The following is an 18,176-nucleotide window of genomic DNA, read 5'->3' on the forward strand; positions in this document are numbered from 1 at the left end:
TCAACGGGGCTGCAGTGGAGCAGGTTGAGAGCTTCAAGTTCCTTGGTGTCCACATCACCAACAAACTAACATGGTTCAAGCACACCAAGACAGTCGTGAAGGGGGCACGACAAAACATATTCCCTCTCAGGAGACTGAAAAGATTTGGCATAGGTCCTCAGATCCTCAAAAGGTTCTACAGCTGCTCCATCGAGAGCATCCTGACTGGTTGTATCACTGCCTTTTATGGCAACTGCTTGGCCTCCGACCGCAAGGCACTAGAGGGTTGTGCGAACGGCTCAGTATATCCCTGGGGCCAAGCTTCCTGCCTCTATAACAGGCGGTGTCAGAGGAAGGCCCTAAAAATTGTCAAAGACTCCAGCCACCCTAGTCATAGACTGTTCTCTTTGCTACCACATGGCAAGCGGTACCAGAGCGCCATCTTGGTCCAAGATGCTTCTAAACAGCTTTTACCCCCAAGGTCTTTGACTCCTGAACATCTAGTCAAATGGCTACCCAGACTATTTGCTTTGAACCCCCCCCCCCCTCTCCACACCACTGCCACTCTGTTGTTATCTATGCATAGTCACTTTAATAACTCTACCTACATGTACATACTACCTCAACTAACCGGTGCCCCCACACATTGACTCTGTACTGAAAACCCACTGTATATATTGTTATTTTTAACTGCTGCTCTTTATTTACTTGTTAATTTAATCTCTTATTCTTATCCGTATTTTTTGAAACTGCAGTGTTGTTTAGGGGCTTGTAAGTAAACATTTCACTGTAAGGTGAATGAAGGATGTAGGTAATGTTGTCAGTCTGGTGTAAAGGATTGTTCTACTCAGTTATATCACCATTACCAGCTTGGTGTTCTGTGTGCAAGGAGTTTTGAATATTCGTTTTATTTCCTTTATTCGGCGCAACAGACCATCAACCTACCAGACTGAGATAAGGCTGAGAATAGCCCACGAAGATCTCCTCCACCGCACAAGCTCATTTTCTGTGTCAGGCATATTTCATCCCTCTAACTTGTCCCTAGCAAGTGCAGGGAGATAGATATGTTACTGTGGTGATGGTTAGAACAGAAGTACTAATTACATAGTCTGGTGGGAAAGAGGTTGAAAATGTTTGTCACAGTCACATTGAAAAACATCCCAATCCAAAGCCATTCATCCGACACTTTACTGAAACTGATTTATTTAGGGGGGATTATAGCAACGTAAAAGAGTCATTATCGTCCTGAGCTCTTTAAGTTCATTATCTTAAGTAAAAAAAGCATTGTACTTTCTTTACGGTAAAACCCAATTAACTAATTACACTGGCTGAAAGGAGACAAATTTAAGTGATTGATTAAATGGATCTAGATTTAAATCCTGTGTTGTACTGAATCAGTTACAGGATATTTGTTTTTCAGTTCTTCTCAGATCCTCAACAGACGTCATCATAACCATAGACTAAAACATGAATAAACTGAGGACATAGCTCAGAATGTTTGTTTTAATTCAAACGCATTTCAAATTATACAAACGACTAAGAACCAGCTTGACAAATGTGATGGTTTACTATTCATAACATGCTTCTTAAAATATATAAAAAATGCTCCAAAAACAGTTCTGTACAATCTATTTACATTATCAACATGTACATACAAATTCCTTCTTGAGGGGAATGGAAAGCACCAGTCCATGGATTCCAGCATGGGATGCAATAAGCACTTAAAACTGACATTTTGTCTCACTGCACTGAGCAATAAAATGAAGCCATGTAATAGACTGGACGTATTACATAACCGGCACTGATAAAGTGTTAACATGGTATTTGAAAGTATAAAAGCTGAAATGGTTGAGTCTAGACTTTAATGGTTAGACTGAAGCATTTGGCAGTAAAGACGATCAAATTACTGAGAACAAGAGAGAGGTCCAAATACTGTGTTAAATGGCTGGTGCAAAAAGACTGACAACCTACAAATAGCACAAAGTGCTGTACAGTATCTGCAAACACTATCATAGAATGGGCTCTAGAAATTAGTAGTGACTGGAGAACGTTTCAGCAGGTCGCCATTGCTAGTCATCTTCACACTCAAAATCCAATTTCAATCCTTCATTTCAACATTTAAAAGTGTCAATATTGGAGAGATCTGTCATTGTAATGGTGAGCATACAACTTGCCCAATTATCAATTTTGCAGGACAAGTCATGTTCACTATCCTCCATCCTTATGCCAGCCTCTCAGACTAACCCAACCAGCCACAGAACCAAGTGCAACTCAGTGCACAGACACATACCCCCCTAGCAATCCAGAACATTCAGATCAGGTGACCGTGTTGTAATTCTGCTTTCAGAGAACGTACGCAGGTGGACCTACTTTGGCAATTCCGTGTATGAGAACTCAAATCAGTTGTACTTAGACTTAAGGTCCTCCCCTGTGTGAATCCCACAGTGGTTGATATTTGATTCTTTGGATCCTTTTTCCATCCAGAAAAGCAGGTAAGTGCAGTCCAAGGCACATGTTAGCGTCACAAAGTGGAAGTTGAGAAAGTTGATGGCCCTGACTGCTACACTATAGTTCCAGGTTTGGAGGAGCCCTCATGCCAGTAAAGTCTCTGGTCATCTGGATCCAAGCTGCAGTTTGTTTGGCTGTTGATGTAGGTTTCTGTTTGGTTCACATCTACATTGGGTCTGCAACACATACAGGATGTATACAGGTTAGGCTAGCAACAAAAAACTGATAATACAATCCAAGAAAAGAGACATCTCCACTGATGAAAAGTTATTTGAGTAATTTAACCCTGGGTTGTTACTTCATTGGAATACAGCACTGGAGAAATGAAATGGAACACTCCACCTTTAAGAGAGTTCTATCCCAGTTTCAAAATGACAGGTGTTAGTTAGTGTGTTCCACCAGGATTAAACTATTCACACACCTTAAAACAAAGCAGATGGACAGATGAACAACAAGCATCAAACACACGCAGCATTCAAATATCCAAAATGCAGGGTCACTTTCCTTCTTCCACAGATACCACCACTTCCAGAGCTGCTGCCCCACCACCCCCACCACCACCAGCGTACACCACCATAGAGTAAAGAGTACTAGGACAACCAAAGCAGTCTTGTGTTGTTTTTTTTTTACTGCCACGTACAAAATGAGTCACCACCAACACCATAGAATCTGTGGCGGTAGTTAGTTTCTTCTCTCACCCATTCTTTAGCGCGGGTGTTTAATTTCGGTGGTCAGAACTCAGTACCATGACAGGCACCAGCATCAAACCTCTCTAATGACCCTGTAGCCACTGCTGGCCCCGGCACCAGTCTATCACAGCTCCTCCACCCATACCCTGCTGGGGGACATCTGTGCACGAGAGGGGCAAAGGTCAGTGATAGTGATAATGGGGAGGGAGAGGAGACAGCAGGGGTAACTGACAGTTTAAGTGGTGTATGTCTATGCACACCCCTTAAGAGAAATGTGACCGCTGGATGACAATTTGGTATGGCAGCTGAAAGAGATGGCAGAAATGAACAACAACCATAAAAGCCATGCAGTTACCTTATAGAGAGGGAGAGAGAGACAGCCCAAACAAACAGCTTTGATACTAATTGAAAAAGAGAAGCCCAAAGCACAGACCAGGACATTGTTTTAATTCACTTTTAAAAAAACAAGCAAGCAATGAAGTCACGCTAAGGACAGACTGGTAGCTGGTTACTTACTACTATCGTGGGCTACACTTAGCAAAGGAGACTTTAGTAAGCCTCTGGCTTCTGTAGCTGTGGGGCTGCTGCAGGGGACTGGAGCCCTGGCCCACCTGCCCTGGCCCCGGGCCCAGCCAGAGCCCACAGCCAGGGGAGGAGGAAGGAAAGGAGGAGAGGTGGTGGAGGATAAAGAGCTAGCAGGGACAAAGGCACAGCACCTCTGGCCATCAGGGCTGTACCAAGAGCCCTTAGAGTGCTGGTAGGAGGAGCAAGAGGAGCCATATCTATGAAGAGAGCAGCCCAGTGGAAAGTTAAAGTAGGAGAAGAAGAAGAACCATTCCTAAGGCCAGTAAGATGAGCTAAGCACTGGCTGCACAGACAGACGCTATAATCCATATCAAGCAGCCATGCTAATTGGCCTGCAAGTGAGTGAGCACCAACCATCAAACTGTTTCCAACACTTCTGGGACATATCATGATCAGCAAGGGAATGTCAGACACACAGGTCATAATGGTGTGTGGCCGATAAAATCAAAGAGAAGCTTCATTTTTTTCAGCAAGCATCCATTCTCCACAATGACACAGTAGTGGTGTTTAGCTCCATTGTTAAGTAGGATCAGGGACAGCCAATCAGATAAGGAGCTGAATTGGGACTAAGAGTTACTTCTCTCACCTGTTGTGAGTGTGGTGGCTGTAGTGAGCGGTGCCGTAGGAGGGGTAAGGCTGCTGCACCGGAAGGGGCATGTGGAACTCTGACATACCCCCTCCCAGGTGACCGTGCCAGCCTCCTGCTGTGGAGGACTGCTGTGACGAGACTGGAACAGAAACCACAACAAAGAAAAGTTACAATAGGACAATTTATCTCTGAGATATAGAACGCATACGAGTGACTGAATGTTAGCATTCATTGACATGCTTGAATGCAGAGTTGGCTGATGCGTGTCGTTTTGCATTACCCATTAAAGTGTTACCAAATAATTGCCTTTGACTAACAGACTGGAATATCATTCTGTTTGCATGTGAGATGAGGGAGTTTGCAGGCTGTCTGTACCTGAGGAGTAGGATGTGTTCCTGCTGTAGGGAGCTGGCATGGTCTGGTAACCCAGGCTCTGCTGGGAACCCCTCTGGTTGTAGTCGTAGGCCTGTGGTTGCTTGTGGCTTGCATTCCGGTGGTACCAGCCTTTCAGGTGCTCTGCCACCAGCGCCTTCTGGATGTTCTTGGTCAAATGTTCCGTCCTGAGCAGAGCTTGACGGTTCCTGGGCGGCCTCAGGGTGGCGTAGGGGTTCTGAGCCATACCGTCCATCTCGTCGTCACCATAGCGACTGCTGTACGCATCATGTCCGTGGTAGGCCGGCGCGGCGTGGTACGAAGGGTTAACGTTGTAGTGACCCTCTAACTCGTTGTTGTACATGTAGACTCCGTTAGAGTAGGGCTCTGGCTCTGTGTAGCTGGGGTAGCCCGTCACATAGTAGGCTGTGGTGGTGGGTCGTGGTGCACGGGCGGGCTGGTGTGTGTTGTAGCAGGCATCAGCCTGTGCCAAGTTGGGCATGCTGCCCGTGTTGGCGTAGATGTTGCCCTTCCTGCCACGCCGGCGGTCCCTGGGGCGGTGGGTATGGTTCCCAGGCACTGTATACTCTGCGCTGGATTGGCTGGTGTAGGATGAGCCATCGTCCAGGACCTCTGTGCTGCTGCTGCGGCGGAACGGGACGTACGCTGGCGCCAGGGGTGTGGTCTCTTGAGACTGGGACTCCAGACTGCCACTCCGCTGGCGGAAATTCTGGGGGTCGTCATCTGACCTGGAAACGAACAACATCATGATGAACAACATAATCCTCTGTCTTTCTTATATACAGAATTAGATTGATCACTATCTGACATAGGGTTAGAAATCCCATCCAGAAGTTATACAGAGAACAAAGGTCTAGACAGGATGCTAGTCTAATTGGGGCTCCTGGCCGGTGTTGAGGAACATCAGAGGCAGCTTTGTATGTGAGGGGAGGTCATGGAGGCCAAGGCCTGTATTCACAAAACATCTCAGAGTAGAAAATTGGTGCTGAGAACAAACATTTTACTCCTACTCTTATGGGTAAAAATAAAAGCTATGCATGAAGCCTCTTTAGTAATAAGAGTCCCACCTAGTCGACATATTTAGGACACTTCATGAGCTGTCCTAACCAGTTAAGAGTTACCAGCAGGTGTCTTGATAATAGAAAAATGCAGCAACTCAGTGGTTCCTGTTTTGATATTTCTACATGATCAACCCATAAATAATCTAGACCTACATGCAACAGTACCTCTTGAACTTTTGATAATGATTTCTTATGAGGCCTATTTTACATGATATACCGAAATAAATAATGTTTTTCTTTCGCTTATTGACTTACCTACATTATGTCATTTCAAGTTATCCCTTTGGAGCGCAACATCACGTTGTTAAAACAGATTGGGCATGCCTAAATTGGGCATGCCTTAACGTTTGGCAGTTGAATTCGTCTTGATCTTAGGGTTATGTTAACTTGATTGTGTTCGATGAAAGTTAGACCTTTTAAACGCTGTATGCGACATTATCGGCAAGTGACTTGATGCCTACTGTGCCAAAAAGATTTAGAGTTGTTAGACAGGAGTGACAAGTGTGTTGAGAAAACAGTTTTATTGCAAACATGCAGCTGTTAACAACAATCGGAATTAGTTAAAAAAGCTGTATGCATGCCAACATATGAGGTAATAATAAAGAGTAGACAAAGTGATCGTGTCAGGCTAAAATTACAAGCAGTTTGACCATTGCAAAATTTGATGTACAGTCACATTCACTGTGGTTGTCTGAATGGTGCTATATACACTGCTCAAAAAAATAAAGGGAACCCTAAAATAACACATCCTAGATCTGAATGAATGAAATATTCTTATTAAATACTTTTTTCTTTACATAGTTGAATGTGCTGAAAACAAAATCACACAAAAATTAGCAATGGAAATCAAATGTATCAACCCATGGAGGTCTGGATTTGGAGTCACACTCAAAATTAAAGTGGAAAACCACACTACAGACTGATCCAACTTTGATGTAATGTCCTTAAAACAAGTCAAAATGAGGCTCAGTAGTGTGTGTGGCCTCCACGTGCCTGTATGATCTCCCTACAACGTCTGGGCATGCTCCTGATGAGGTGGTGGATGGTCTCTTTAGGGATCTCCTCCCAAACCTGGACTAAAGCATCCGCCAACTCCTGGATAGTCTGTGGTGCAACGTGGCGTTGGTGGATGGAGCGAGACATGATGTCCCAGATGTGCTCAATTGGATTCAGGTCTGGGGAACGGGGGGGCCAGTCCATAGCATCAATGCCTTCCTCTTGCAGGAACTGCTGACACACTCCAGCCACATGAGGGCTAGCATTGTCTTGCATTAGGAGGAACCCAGGGCCAACCGCACCAGCATATGGTCTCACAAGGGGTCTGAGGATCTCATCTCGGTACCTAATGGCAGTCAGGCTACCTCTGGCGAGCACATGGAGGGCTGTGCGGCCCCCCAAAGAAATGCCACCCCACACCATGACTGACCCACCGCCAAACCGGTCATGCTGTAGGATGTTGCAGGCAGCAGAACGTTCTCCACGGCATCTCCAGACTCTGTCCCGTCTGTCACATGTGCTCAGTGTGAACCTGCTTTCATCTGTGAAGAGCACAGGGCGCCAGTGGATTTCTCTGGCAAATGCCAAACGTCCTGCCCGGTGTTGGGCTGTAAGCACAACCCCCATCTGTGGACGTCGGGCCCTCATACCACCCTCATGGAGTCTGTTTCTGACCGTTTGAGCAGACACATGCACATTTGTGGCCTGCTGGAGGTCATTTTGCAGGGCTCTGGCAGTGCTCCTCCTGCTCCTCCTTGCACAAAGGGGGAGGTAGCGGTCCTGCTGCTGGGTTGTTGCCCTCCTACGGCCTCCTCCACGTCTCCCGATGTACTGGCCTGTCTCCTGGTAGCGCCTCCATGCTCTGGACACTACGCTGACAGACACAGCAAACCTTCTTGCCACAGCTCGCATTGATGTGCCATCCTGGATGAGCTGCACTACCTGAGCCACTTGTGTGGGTTGTAGACTCCGTCTCATGCTACCACTAGAGTGAAAGCACCGCCAGCATTCAAAAGTGACCAAAACATCAGCCAGGAAGCATAGGAACTGAGAAGTGGTCTGTGGTCACCACCTGCAGAACCACTCCTATATTGGGGGTGTCTTGCTAATCGCCTATAATTTCCACCTGTTGTCTATTCCATTTGCACAACAGCATGTGAAATTTATTGTCAATCAGTGTTGCTTCCTAAGTGGACAGTTTGATTTCACAGAAGTGTGATTGACTTGGAGTTACATTGTGTTGTTTAAGTGTTGCCTTTATTTTTTTGAGCAGTGTAGTTCACAGCGGACTATGCCTCATCGCGATTGGCTATTCCCCATCATTTGCAACATGTCAATGAGCGTCATCACTATCTTTACTTTGCGGTACCTCGAACTGTCGTGATTAACAGTTGAATAATTTTTACAAGTTGATTTTACTCCTGGCTCAGAGTTTGTCTGAGCAGTCTTTTAACATTGTCCTAAAATCTGCTCTGAGCTGGGAGATTCTTTGTCTTAAAACAGGTTTGAATAGGATTCCTAGGACCTTTCTGAGATGCTTTGTGGATACGGGCCTGACCTACCTGAACTGGATGCTGCTGTAGGCATTGCGGGTGAGGAGGGGGGTAGGAGGCATGCTGTGTGCAGAGGCAGGCTTGTGGCTCGATAAGGCATCTCGGTGATTGTAGTGGAAAGGTTCCTGGACTTCGCCATAATTTAATCTGAAACACAGATAAGAACCATGCTTTTCACAGACTTGACTCCCTCAGGGTGGAGCTTGTACCGTGATTACACGGCCTCTCCCTCTCCTCGCCACTCAAAACATGAATATAAAAGCTGCATCCTCGTGTGCTGCGATTTCAGTCAGAATTTTCACCTGGATGACTGTCATTTCATAGCTCATTGATCTTTCTCTTCATGGAACGGTAAGCAAATAACATTACCAGACAGTAGCAGTAGAACTCCTGCTCTCCTCTCTCCCAGCAGCATATTATCCAAGTAATTTGGTAAATGTTCACGCAGTGAGCGAATACGTTCAAATTCAGAGTTTCCAGAGCAGCTTTCCGGTCCCAGACTATTTTCCCGTCTTTGGGATTGTGGTTTCTTCCTTAGCAGGCAGAGACATGCTTACCAATGTCTATTTTTTTTTATATTTTTTTTTTTACATGGAGCGTGTTCGGGCTGATAAGAGGAGGTTGTGGGGGCAGCAGGAGAAGAAGCTGGTAGGAATGCAGGCAGCTTTCCCTGGTTCTCCTCTACAGGTCTATACTCGCTGCTGCTCCCTGGACCCCAAGAATAACAGTCTGAAACAGACTGGGTAACAAAACAACCCAGAGCCAGGAGAGCTGTAGCCAGTGGCCAGGCCCATGCAAGAGCACTTACCTGCTGTTGGGGCTGAGGTCCTGGGACTGGTCGTGGGCTGAGGCCAGTCGGTCAGACTGGTAGTGGAGGCTCAGGGTTTCTGAGTGGTGGGGCCGGGGAGAGTACTGCACAGAATGGGACTGTTGCCTTTGGCCTCCCAGATCCTCGTCTAAAACACACAGGTGAACAGAAGGAACTGTCATTGTCACAGCCTGCTAAAAGCTATGGGGATGCTACAGATGTGAACAGAGAAGTTTAGCTAATGTATGTATGATATAACCTCCGCAGCACTCACCATCGTCCAGAGTAAGACTGTCGGACAGTGAGCTGAGTTCTGCAAGGTTCACATCATCTGAGAAAAGGGGAGAAACGGAGGTTAACACATGCTTGTGTTGGGCTTTTCATTAGAAGCCACATCTGATAAAAACCCATGTCCTGAAGTCTTCTTTCTTTCAGACTAGTACAGACAAGGTGCTGTTGACAGAACTTGTGATTCCTCAGTATGCTACAGTCAATCTAAACTGTGTTATCACTGTGACTGTATGCAATGTCTGGCTGTTGGTATGGCGTGGTGTAGGCTACCTGCTATGATTATTGATGCTCTCTGGGTGGGCTTTTTGCCCGTCTTGATCCTGTATTTGTTGATCTCCTCCTCAATCTCCTGCAGCTTCCTCATGGCGTCCAGGCAGTTCCTCCTCCTCTTCTTCTTCACCGTCTTACAGAGCTCAGCCTCGTTGGCCAGTTTCTTGGCCGCCTCCACGATCTTCTGCTGCAGGGCAAACCTGCTCTCCAGGTTTCTGAGATGGGGATCCTGCAGGACAAGAAGACACAGTAGAAACAGATGAGATGAGTAACTTGCACACAGATCAGTGCAAAGGGGATTTTCACAGGATAAAAGAAGCATATTCATCACTAGAAATTCCTTATCCTGGTCATATATAGAGAATGTACTCCACGCACGCACGCACGCACGCACGCACGCACGCACACACACACACACACACACGCACACACACACACACAATTAAAATGTTGCATTACAATGTCAATCAAGTCTAAGATTTATTAGCCAAAAGAACACATAATATTTATGACAGCCAGTGCTCCCATCCTGTGACTCCTATACTAACCGCATCATAAGGGAAGAGGTCGTCCAGTTTGAAGGCTGTCCCCATGCGCCGACGCACCGCAGGGGGCTTTTCACCCGAGTCCAGAGGGTACTCTTTAGGCAGCCTGCCTGTCAGCTCCTGGAAAAACAAAAAGAGAACAATCAGCAGTGATATAATCTAATTGAAATTATTTAATTCAAGTACTGATGAAGATGCTTACAGCTTCTCGCAGGCAGATCTTCTTGAGCTCCTCTAGTTTCTGAGTCAGAGAGTCCTGTAAGTCCTTCTCTTTATTCTTCAGGTCAGCAATCTTCTCCTTCTTTAACTCCTCTCTCACATCAGAGTCTCCTGACCCTGCATCAGGCAGACATTCTATTAAAACCATTATGACCACTTCAATCTCATCTAATCAGCATTTGTCTTAATGAAGTCAATAGGACCGATATGTCCGTCAAGCATTGTCCGTTGTTAGCTCATTATCTACCTGCTGAGATGAGGGATCCGTTGCTGGCCATGATGAGCTGGTCTTTACTCTCCATGCTGGACAGCTTACTGATCCTGGGTGCTCCAATCTCCGTCAGGTCCATGGCGATGTCACCCAAACTTCTGGCCGTGGTAACTTTGGACTGGAGAGAGAGGGGGAGGGGAAGAAGGAAAAAGAGGGAGACAGTGACAATCACACATCAGTATTTATTCTTAAATGACTGCGCAGCGAGATAAGAGCCCCATTTGCATGCTTCAGCCCAGGCTGGGAACGGAGCCCTGTCTCTCAACACTATTCCTGGATGAGCACTATCTGCTTCTGAAAGGCTGCAACCCATCTGACTGCAGCCACACACTCATTCACCCCTCGGAGCAACTATCATAACTCACACTCAGCTTGTGTAACGACAGTAATGCAAAATAACCCACCAAAATATGCACCATCTAAACAAACACGTAAAAAAATGTCCTTCTGTGTTGATTCATCAAATAGAGCAGCAAGGAAAGTCGACATTAAATCAAGAATCCCCACAGCTATGCATAGGCTATTCTAAGAATACTATAATATACATCAATTAAAATGGGGCAGAGACATTAGGCCTGCAAAAAAAATCTTGGTCGATCAAGAGTCGTCTGTTCTTTCGACCAATCGATTGGCTATTCAGTAGGCTATTCTTTTGACCAATCGATTGTGCTGGGCCTGGCTCAGACTTGCTGCACTGTGTTAAAAAAATCTAAAAAAACAGCGAGTGACTGACTAGCACCCGTTGTCTCCCTCTCCTCCATGCTGCAGAGACCACCACAGAACATCAACAGTGTGTATTGCACTGTCCATGTTGGTGACGCTGCAACATAATTACAGATATTTCTGACTGAAAAGTTATATTCTCGAAATCCCTCATTTGTTTAGGAAAACCATTCTCCATTCCCTCAACCCTTGCTCTACTTACATGACACGTATGCATCACATGCACCAATATGCATCACATGCACCAATAGACTTATAGCATATCATAATATGTAGGCCATCATTGTAGTAGGCCGTCATTGTAAATAAGAATTTGTTCTTAACTGACAAGCCTAGCTAAATATTGTCACGCCCTGGCCTTAGTATTCTTTGTTTTCTTTATTATTTTAGTTAGGTCAGGGTGTGACATGGGGAATGTTTGTGTTTTGTTGGTTTTGGGTGTTTTTATGGTAAAGGGGTTGTTGGGTATAGTATATGGGTTTGTGTTGAGTACATGTGTCTAGTGTTGTCTATGTATGTTTAGTTGTCTAGGAGAGTCTATGGTTACCTGAATGAGTTCCCAATTAGAGACAGCTGATTTCGGTTGTCTCTGATTGGGAGCCTTATTTAGGGTAGCCATAGGCTTTCATTGGTTGTGAGTAGTTGTCTATGTAGAACGTTTGTAGCCTGTATGTGTATGTGCACAACGTTATTTAGCTTCACGGTCGTTTGTTGTTTTGTATAGTTTGTTAAAGTGTGTCGTGTTCGTTCATCTTCTTTAAATAAAAAGAGAAGATGTATCATTATTCCGCTGCATCTTGGTCCGTCTCTCCAGTACACGATCGTGACAAATATAGGTTAAATACAAAATAATCACATCAATAAATTGGTTATAACAAACTCCTAACACAAAATGGATGCAGAGGAAGTGACAAATAAACTCGATACCAGGCAATTTTCCCTCATAGCTCAGGAGGTAAAGGGAAAGTCAGACGTGTGGAATAAATTTGACTTGATTTTGGGACAATTTGGAAGAGTGTAAACAACACGAAATAAGTTATAAATAATACCAGAAGCTGGTCTAAACAAAAAAATATTGTAAAGCATTTATTACAGCATAGCAAAGATTTAAAAAGCAGAATTTGTGAAATTGTTTATCCAACATGTTGTGGTTGCGTGAGGCTTGGTGCACACAGAATCAGTAGGCTATTAAACAAACATCCAACAGAAGAAGGATCTGTCTTATTTCTGTAGATATATATGGATGATTTATAACCCCAGGCACATTTAACAGTTAGGCTATTGATTATAGACCTAATTAAGTTGGGGTTTCCTCTCTCCTCCCTTTTCTTAGACAATTAAGGCACGGGCTGTTTTCTGGTCTCCTAACTCCGCTGCTGCCTCCCGCCGCATTGTTCTCAACACCAATATGCTGGTTAACTTTGCAATTATGCGCACAGCAACATCGTCTAGGAAGCGCACTGATATTTTTCAAAACCACGGACAGCGACCACTATCCAACGTGGGAGAAAGCGCATTTTTTTAATATAAAATACGATAATTTTTTGTTTTGCACCATTATTCTTACATAATATAACCATATACGATTTCAGTAGCATGTCTTACACTGATGGACTGTGCCATCCCAACAATGGATCAGTCCACTCAGACAGGCACGAATCAGACAGGTGTCTTGTACACCATGATTTAACAAAAACAATTTGTTGCTACTGTTCGACTAAAGAAATCTTGGTCGACCAACAGCCTATCAACCAAACAATCGACCAGTCGACTAAATTGGGTCAACCATAAGAAACATGTTAGCAAACAGAGGAGTAAAGGTTAAGACAAGGACAGGAGCACTCAGATGTGGAGTGGAGTGAGAAAGAGCATGGTGGGGGTGACAAGGCCCTGGTAAGGCTAGGAACAGCACAGAGGCACAGATGCAGGTATGGGGATGAGGGTAGGAGAAGAGCAGTAGTGCTGTGCTGCTGACACACTCACTTTGCTCTGCTTCCTGTCCAAATAGAACTGATGCTGACTGATGGCCATCACCCAGATGGTCTTAATCAGAGAGTGGCTGGCATACCACGTGTGAATGACCAATCCAGTCTGCCCGAATGTACGCCTGGTAACTATCCTTCTGTGGATAAAAAAATAGTAATTTAATCTCTTTAATCCAGACTGACAACACAACAAGTGAATACCTGGATATCTAACTATAGATACACTTTTAATAACATGATGGGTACTGATATCAGAATCATACACAATCAGAGATTAGAAAACAATTCCTTGCATAAACTAATCTCATGACTGGTTCTGTAATTCAATACATTGATGGGAGAGAGATGCAATATTGGAACAGAGATTTTTAATTCCAGCCAAGGTGGCTAGCAGCACCATATTAAACATGTGATACAGCACTGAGGCTGGAAGTGCTGCAATGTCCTGAGAACACTGACTGCAGCAGTCCTTTACAGCAAGAAGGAAGGCCTTCATTCGACACTAGCAAGATATTGTATTGGAGACAGCTCATTGACACTAGGCTCTGAAATTACGTCTGTTATGATTCAGAAAGGCTAGGATCAGAATAGAAGACAACAGATTCCTGGGTTGAGTTCAGTAGGCACCAAACATTTTGAGGTTTGAACCTGACGCTACAGAACACAACCCAGGATCACTATATGCATCCAGTGTCTGTTCCATCTCACCTGTCAGGGTCGTTCACCTCTACAGCAAATTTCTTCTCACGGAAATACAAATTCTCCAGCTGCTTCCACTGAAACAACTGCAGACAGAGAGAGAAAACAGGACACACCACTTAGTAAATTGTCCACTGGACCATGCCCTGTTTGAGTGAGTGGCAGACCTAGAGAGATGTGCTTTGATACATCCGTATTTATTCCAAGCGGCTTGAGTCATCCAATGTGTGGACCATCAAAACTCAAACACAATGCCACTAGCATGGAAAGACACTAGTTTAGTCCCAGATACACCAGCCTTTCTCAACGTTAACAATAACAGTAGCAGCAGTGCACAGAGGACAGCCACTCAGTCAGGTGGAATTTACTTACTACTCAGTAATTAAGCCAGTGTAGAGAGCAAGACTTGCCTAGCAAGAAGCCTCTCATTTCATTCTGCCCTGGAGGGAGAGCGCTGAAAACAGGAGGAGGAGTGGGGTGAAACATCTGCAAACAGCAAAACCGAGCTTTCTTTAGAGAGATTTGGAGCTCTTTTCGCTGAGAGCGATGGACTCTCCCCTGGTCTGGCTGTGTGAGAATCCACCACTGGCACCAGGGTCTGGGGTATAGATTTATGGCAGAGGGATTTAATAAACATTCTCTACCAGGTACTGGCAAGCCAGGCAGATAGCCATAGCTCTAAATAATAGAACACATGACCCTTGACTACAGTCCTCAGCGAGAAATCTAAATGATCTCACAAGCAACCCAGCCTGAGAACTGATTTTAGTACATTGAAGTCTTGGTAAAAATGTTAATAACACAATAGGGATCTTATTCTTCTAAACAGGTTCTACATGTTTCCAGTATAGTATACACCGTAGTCACTGCTTTACAACTGTGGATTGTACAGCACATTAACATACAATTACTTACAGGTAACCCAAAAACAGAATGACAACAGCAACTCAACTAAATGTGTCCTGAACTATCTAGTCAGGTAAAAGGGGGCTTACCAGAGCAGGTATATGTGCTTTTTAAATCCCGGGTGAATTATCAGGGTGTTATTGAATCCTTTGGCCAAGTTTCCCACAGGGCTAGAGCGTCCTTGAACAATACATTCATCTGTTCTCAGACAGCCAGATAGGTGTTGCAAGAGTGTCAGCTGAGCATGCTCCGCCTCTCTCCCCCCATCCCCTCTGACATCACAGACACCTCACTCTGACCTCGCCCACCTTGCACTGCTCTGCTCTCTCTCCTTTCCTCATCAATTGGCTCTGTGTAACTCACTCCTTCTCTCCCTCTATCACAATCTTCCTCCTCAGTCAAACCAGATGAACAAGCTGTGCACAGAGAGGTATTCAACCTCCTCTCCTCTTCTGGGAAAAGACCATCATGACCCCTTTTCTTTCAGTGTGTTTCCCTTCATCCACAGATCTTAGATTAGCCCTCCACATTCATAACCCTTAGTACCTTCATTACCCTTTGTGATGTGTTATCTGGGTTCTACATACCATGCCAACCCCTGTTGTTCAGAGTGCTATCAACTCCAGCCTCCCACCGCTCCCCAAGACAAATATTTCAGGAATCTTCTACTTTGGTCTAATCATTAATAGCGGGCCCCTCTTCACCTCCATGTGAATACAGGACGGCTCTTGGTCAGCTCTCAGAACTGGGCCCAAGCTGACAAGGAAGAATCTCTCACTACACCTCTAAAGTCAGTTATTAAAACCAAAGGAAAATGTAAAACTGGATTTCTGCAACTCACAAAGCAAATGCTGTAGCCAATAACAGTGTATTAGGAGTCAATATTTCATAAGATGTTACTTCATGCTTTAAGTAAAGTGACCCAGACCATTTCTCCATTGCTGCTCCAGCCAATACTGTAGGCCTAGCCTAATCAATTAGATCCCCAGTCTAACTGTGGATTGGGAGCATGGTAATTACTGAACAATGGGAACCAGCAGGCTCCACACTTCCCACAGACTCACCCCATTGTGTGGGATACCCCTCTCTAATTCACAAACCCCCTGGATACTTACTACAGCACATTCAGAAAATAAACAGATAACACACATTTACATAACTAGATCATTAGACAGTTTCAAAACACCACACACACACACACACAACCATTTTAATGAGTGCTCAAGTATGGCCGAAGGTAGTAAGTGCCAAAATATATCAAGAATGTGTGACCCACCTTCAACTCTGATCACAAGACCCCACTTACTATTTGGACAGAGGAAACAGTCCAAGCCAGTGCTGCCAAACTGCATTGCAGAGAAACTACCACCAAAACTAAACATGAGGTGAATGGTAGAGACAGTCCAGTCATCTAAAGAACAGAACAGTAGTTCCCCATCTCAGTCTCATTTATTTCAGATGTTAGCGGTTTCACTTCTCATTAGAGCCCATGCCAAAATACCTGTGGTTTGAGATATTCCCAGAACATTCTGATGCAGACCCAACCCTGAACCCACAACAACCTCCCCAGACTCCCCCAGGCCCTGTGACGTGATGGAGGAATCCTCTGAGGAAGATAAATAATGTGTGTCAAAGGTTGGGACTTACACGCAGGAAGAGAACGACCACACCCTTCTCATACAGTCACATGGCACGCTGGTTCACTGAACATTTCCAGCAGAGGCATGACGAGAGAGAATGCTACAGTCGACTACAAACACACACATGAATTAAGGCTCTGGTTTTAACCTATTATATACTGAGGTGAAAGAAGTGTAAAGACGGCTTATAGGGAATGGAGCTGCACGGTCCACTGACACAGCTAGCCTTGGATTTTAGCACCCATATAAATATTTGAGCAGCCTTTTATTGTTCCAAGATAAAAAATGAAGGGTCTAATCATATATGATTATTACCATTACAGAAATTGTTTTATCCTTACTGAGCTGTGCTTACATTGGTTTTATTGGTTGACCATATAACTGGACCTGCAAGTGATTATAATACAAGTAAGTGTCAAATGACTTGCTGATAAGAGGAAGAGAGAGATGGACTGAAACAGACAGACACGGAGAGAGGGAAAGAGGGATAGAGTGATAAAGCCCTTTGAATTGAAATTGGGAGAGAGAGAGCGAGAGACTGAAACAAATAGACAGAAACACACACAGAGAGCCAGAGCGAGAGAGAGAGCGCTCTCTATATCACAGCCATTTGCTCCTCAGACCATCTTAGAAATAACTTTTCATTTAAAGTACGGCCTTTGTATAAAATGTGGTGCTCTAGCATACATTTTATTCTCCTGTATGGTTTTGTGTCCTATACCCATTAAAATACATACTTACCCTTCCCTTCTTCCATTGTCATGGTCCATCTATGACTATGTCTGAAGACTCAGAACGACGTGTTGGTTACTATTGAGATTTTGGAAAAAGCCCCAGTTCTCTTTTACCCAACAGACAGGGATAGGAAGTTGTGGTTCATCCCATCCATTAAGTTGTGATAAAGCTGACATCCATAAGAAGGCTACAGTAGCTTCTTTCAGCGCATGTCACTGAAGTCTGGGAAAACATCACTTTCAAAAGCCTTTTCATCCCGAGTTCCCAAGATTCCTCACAGGACGATTGGAGTGCTGCAGTGGGATTCCTTTTCTGCAGCCCCCCCCTTCAAGACCCCCTCAACCCCCCCACCCTTCAAGACCCACTCAACCCCCGTTCCAAGCCCCTCACACCCTTCCAAGCTTCTCACAGCCCCCCTGCCAAGGTGATTGTGTTTTATTGCTTGATCAATTGTTTGCTCTCCGAGAGAAACACACACACACAATGACAGGCAGCTTTGCATAATGAGCACAGCATGCTTGGAGAAGGGCAGAGTGGGGCTGCGATGAATACAAAGGTCGCCAGCCTTGATAGGAAGCACTATCAATATTCTACCAGATGACAGGCCCCTCTAGAACAGCAACAAGAGTTGTGCACTTTAAAAAAAAAAGCATATTACAAAAGTCCATCATTTCACCAGGGGTCTGCTACGGAGGAGTTTTGGCATGAGTGCTCCCTCCCTCCATGTGTGG

The 18,176-nt window shown here is 44.8% G+C and overlaps 1 protein-coding gene across 4 annotated transcripts in view; it reads right to left on the bottom strand.

Moving 5' to 3' along the window:
- Positions 1–1,468: 1,468 nt before the first annotated feature.
- LOC129851123 (FERM domain-containing protein 4B-like) overlaps positions 1,469–18,176 on the bottom strand; it is a 73,360-nt gene continuing 56,652 nt past the window's right edge. For 2 of the 4 annotated variants that reach the window (XM_055917416.1, XM_055917413.1), the window contains exons 12-24: positions 14,174–14,250; positions 13,464–13,602; positions 10,734–10,875; positions 10,470–10,603; positions 10,271–10,387; positions 9,723–9,951; positions 9,436–9,492; positions 9,162–9,309; positions 8,363–8,500; positions 4,726–5,471; positions 4,348–4,489; positions 3,693–3,958; positions 2,573–2,663 (exon numbers count right to left, since the gene is read on the bottom strand). In XM_055917416.1, the coding sequence (XP_055773391.1) occupies positions 2,653–2,663; positions 3,693–3,958; positions 4,348–4,489; positions 4,726–5,471; positions 8,363–8,500; positions 9,162–9,309; positions 9,436–9,492; positions 9,723–9,951; positions 10,271–10,387; positions 10,470–10,603; positions 10,734–10,875; positions 13,464–13,602; positions 14,174–14,250 (2,346 nt within the window). In that variant the 3' untranslated portion in view covers positions 2,573–2,652. Of the gene's footprint in view, positions 2,664–3,692; positions 3,959–4,347; positions 4,490–4,725; positions 5,472–8,362; positions 8,501–9,161; positions 9,310–9,435; positions 9,493–9,722; positions 9,952–10,270; positions 10,388–10,469; positions 10,604–10,733; positions 10,876–13,463; positions 13,603–14,173; positions 14,251–18,176 lie in introns of all 4 variants that reach the window. The other 2 variants (XM_055917415.1, XM_055917414.1) reach the window with 2 other exon arrangements.

Source organism: Salvelinus fontinalis, chromosome 3 (genome assembly GCF_029448725.1).
Source record: "Salvelinus fontinalis isolate EN_2023a chromosome 3, ASM2944872v1, whole genome shotgun sequence".
Classification (NCBI taxonomy): domain Eukaryota; kingdom Metazoa; phylum Chordata; class Actinopteri; order Salmoniformes; family Salmonidae; genus Salvelinus; species Salvelinus fontinalis.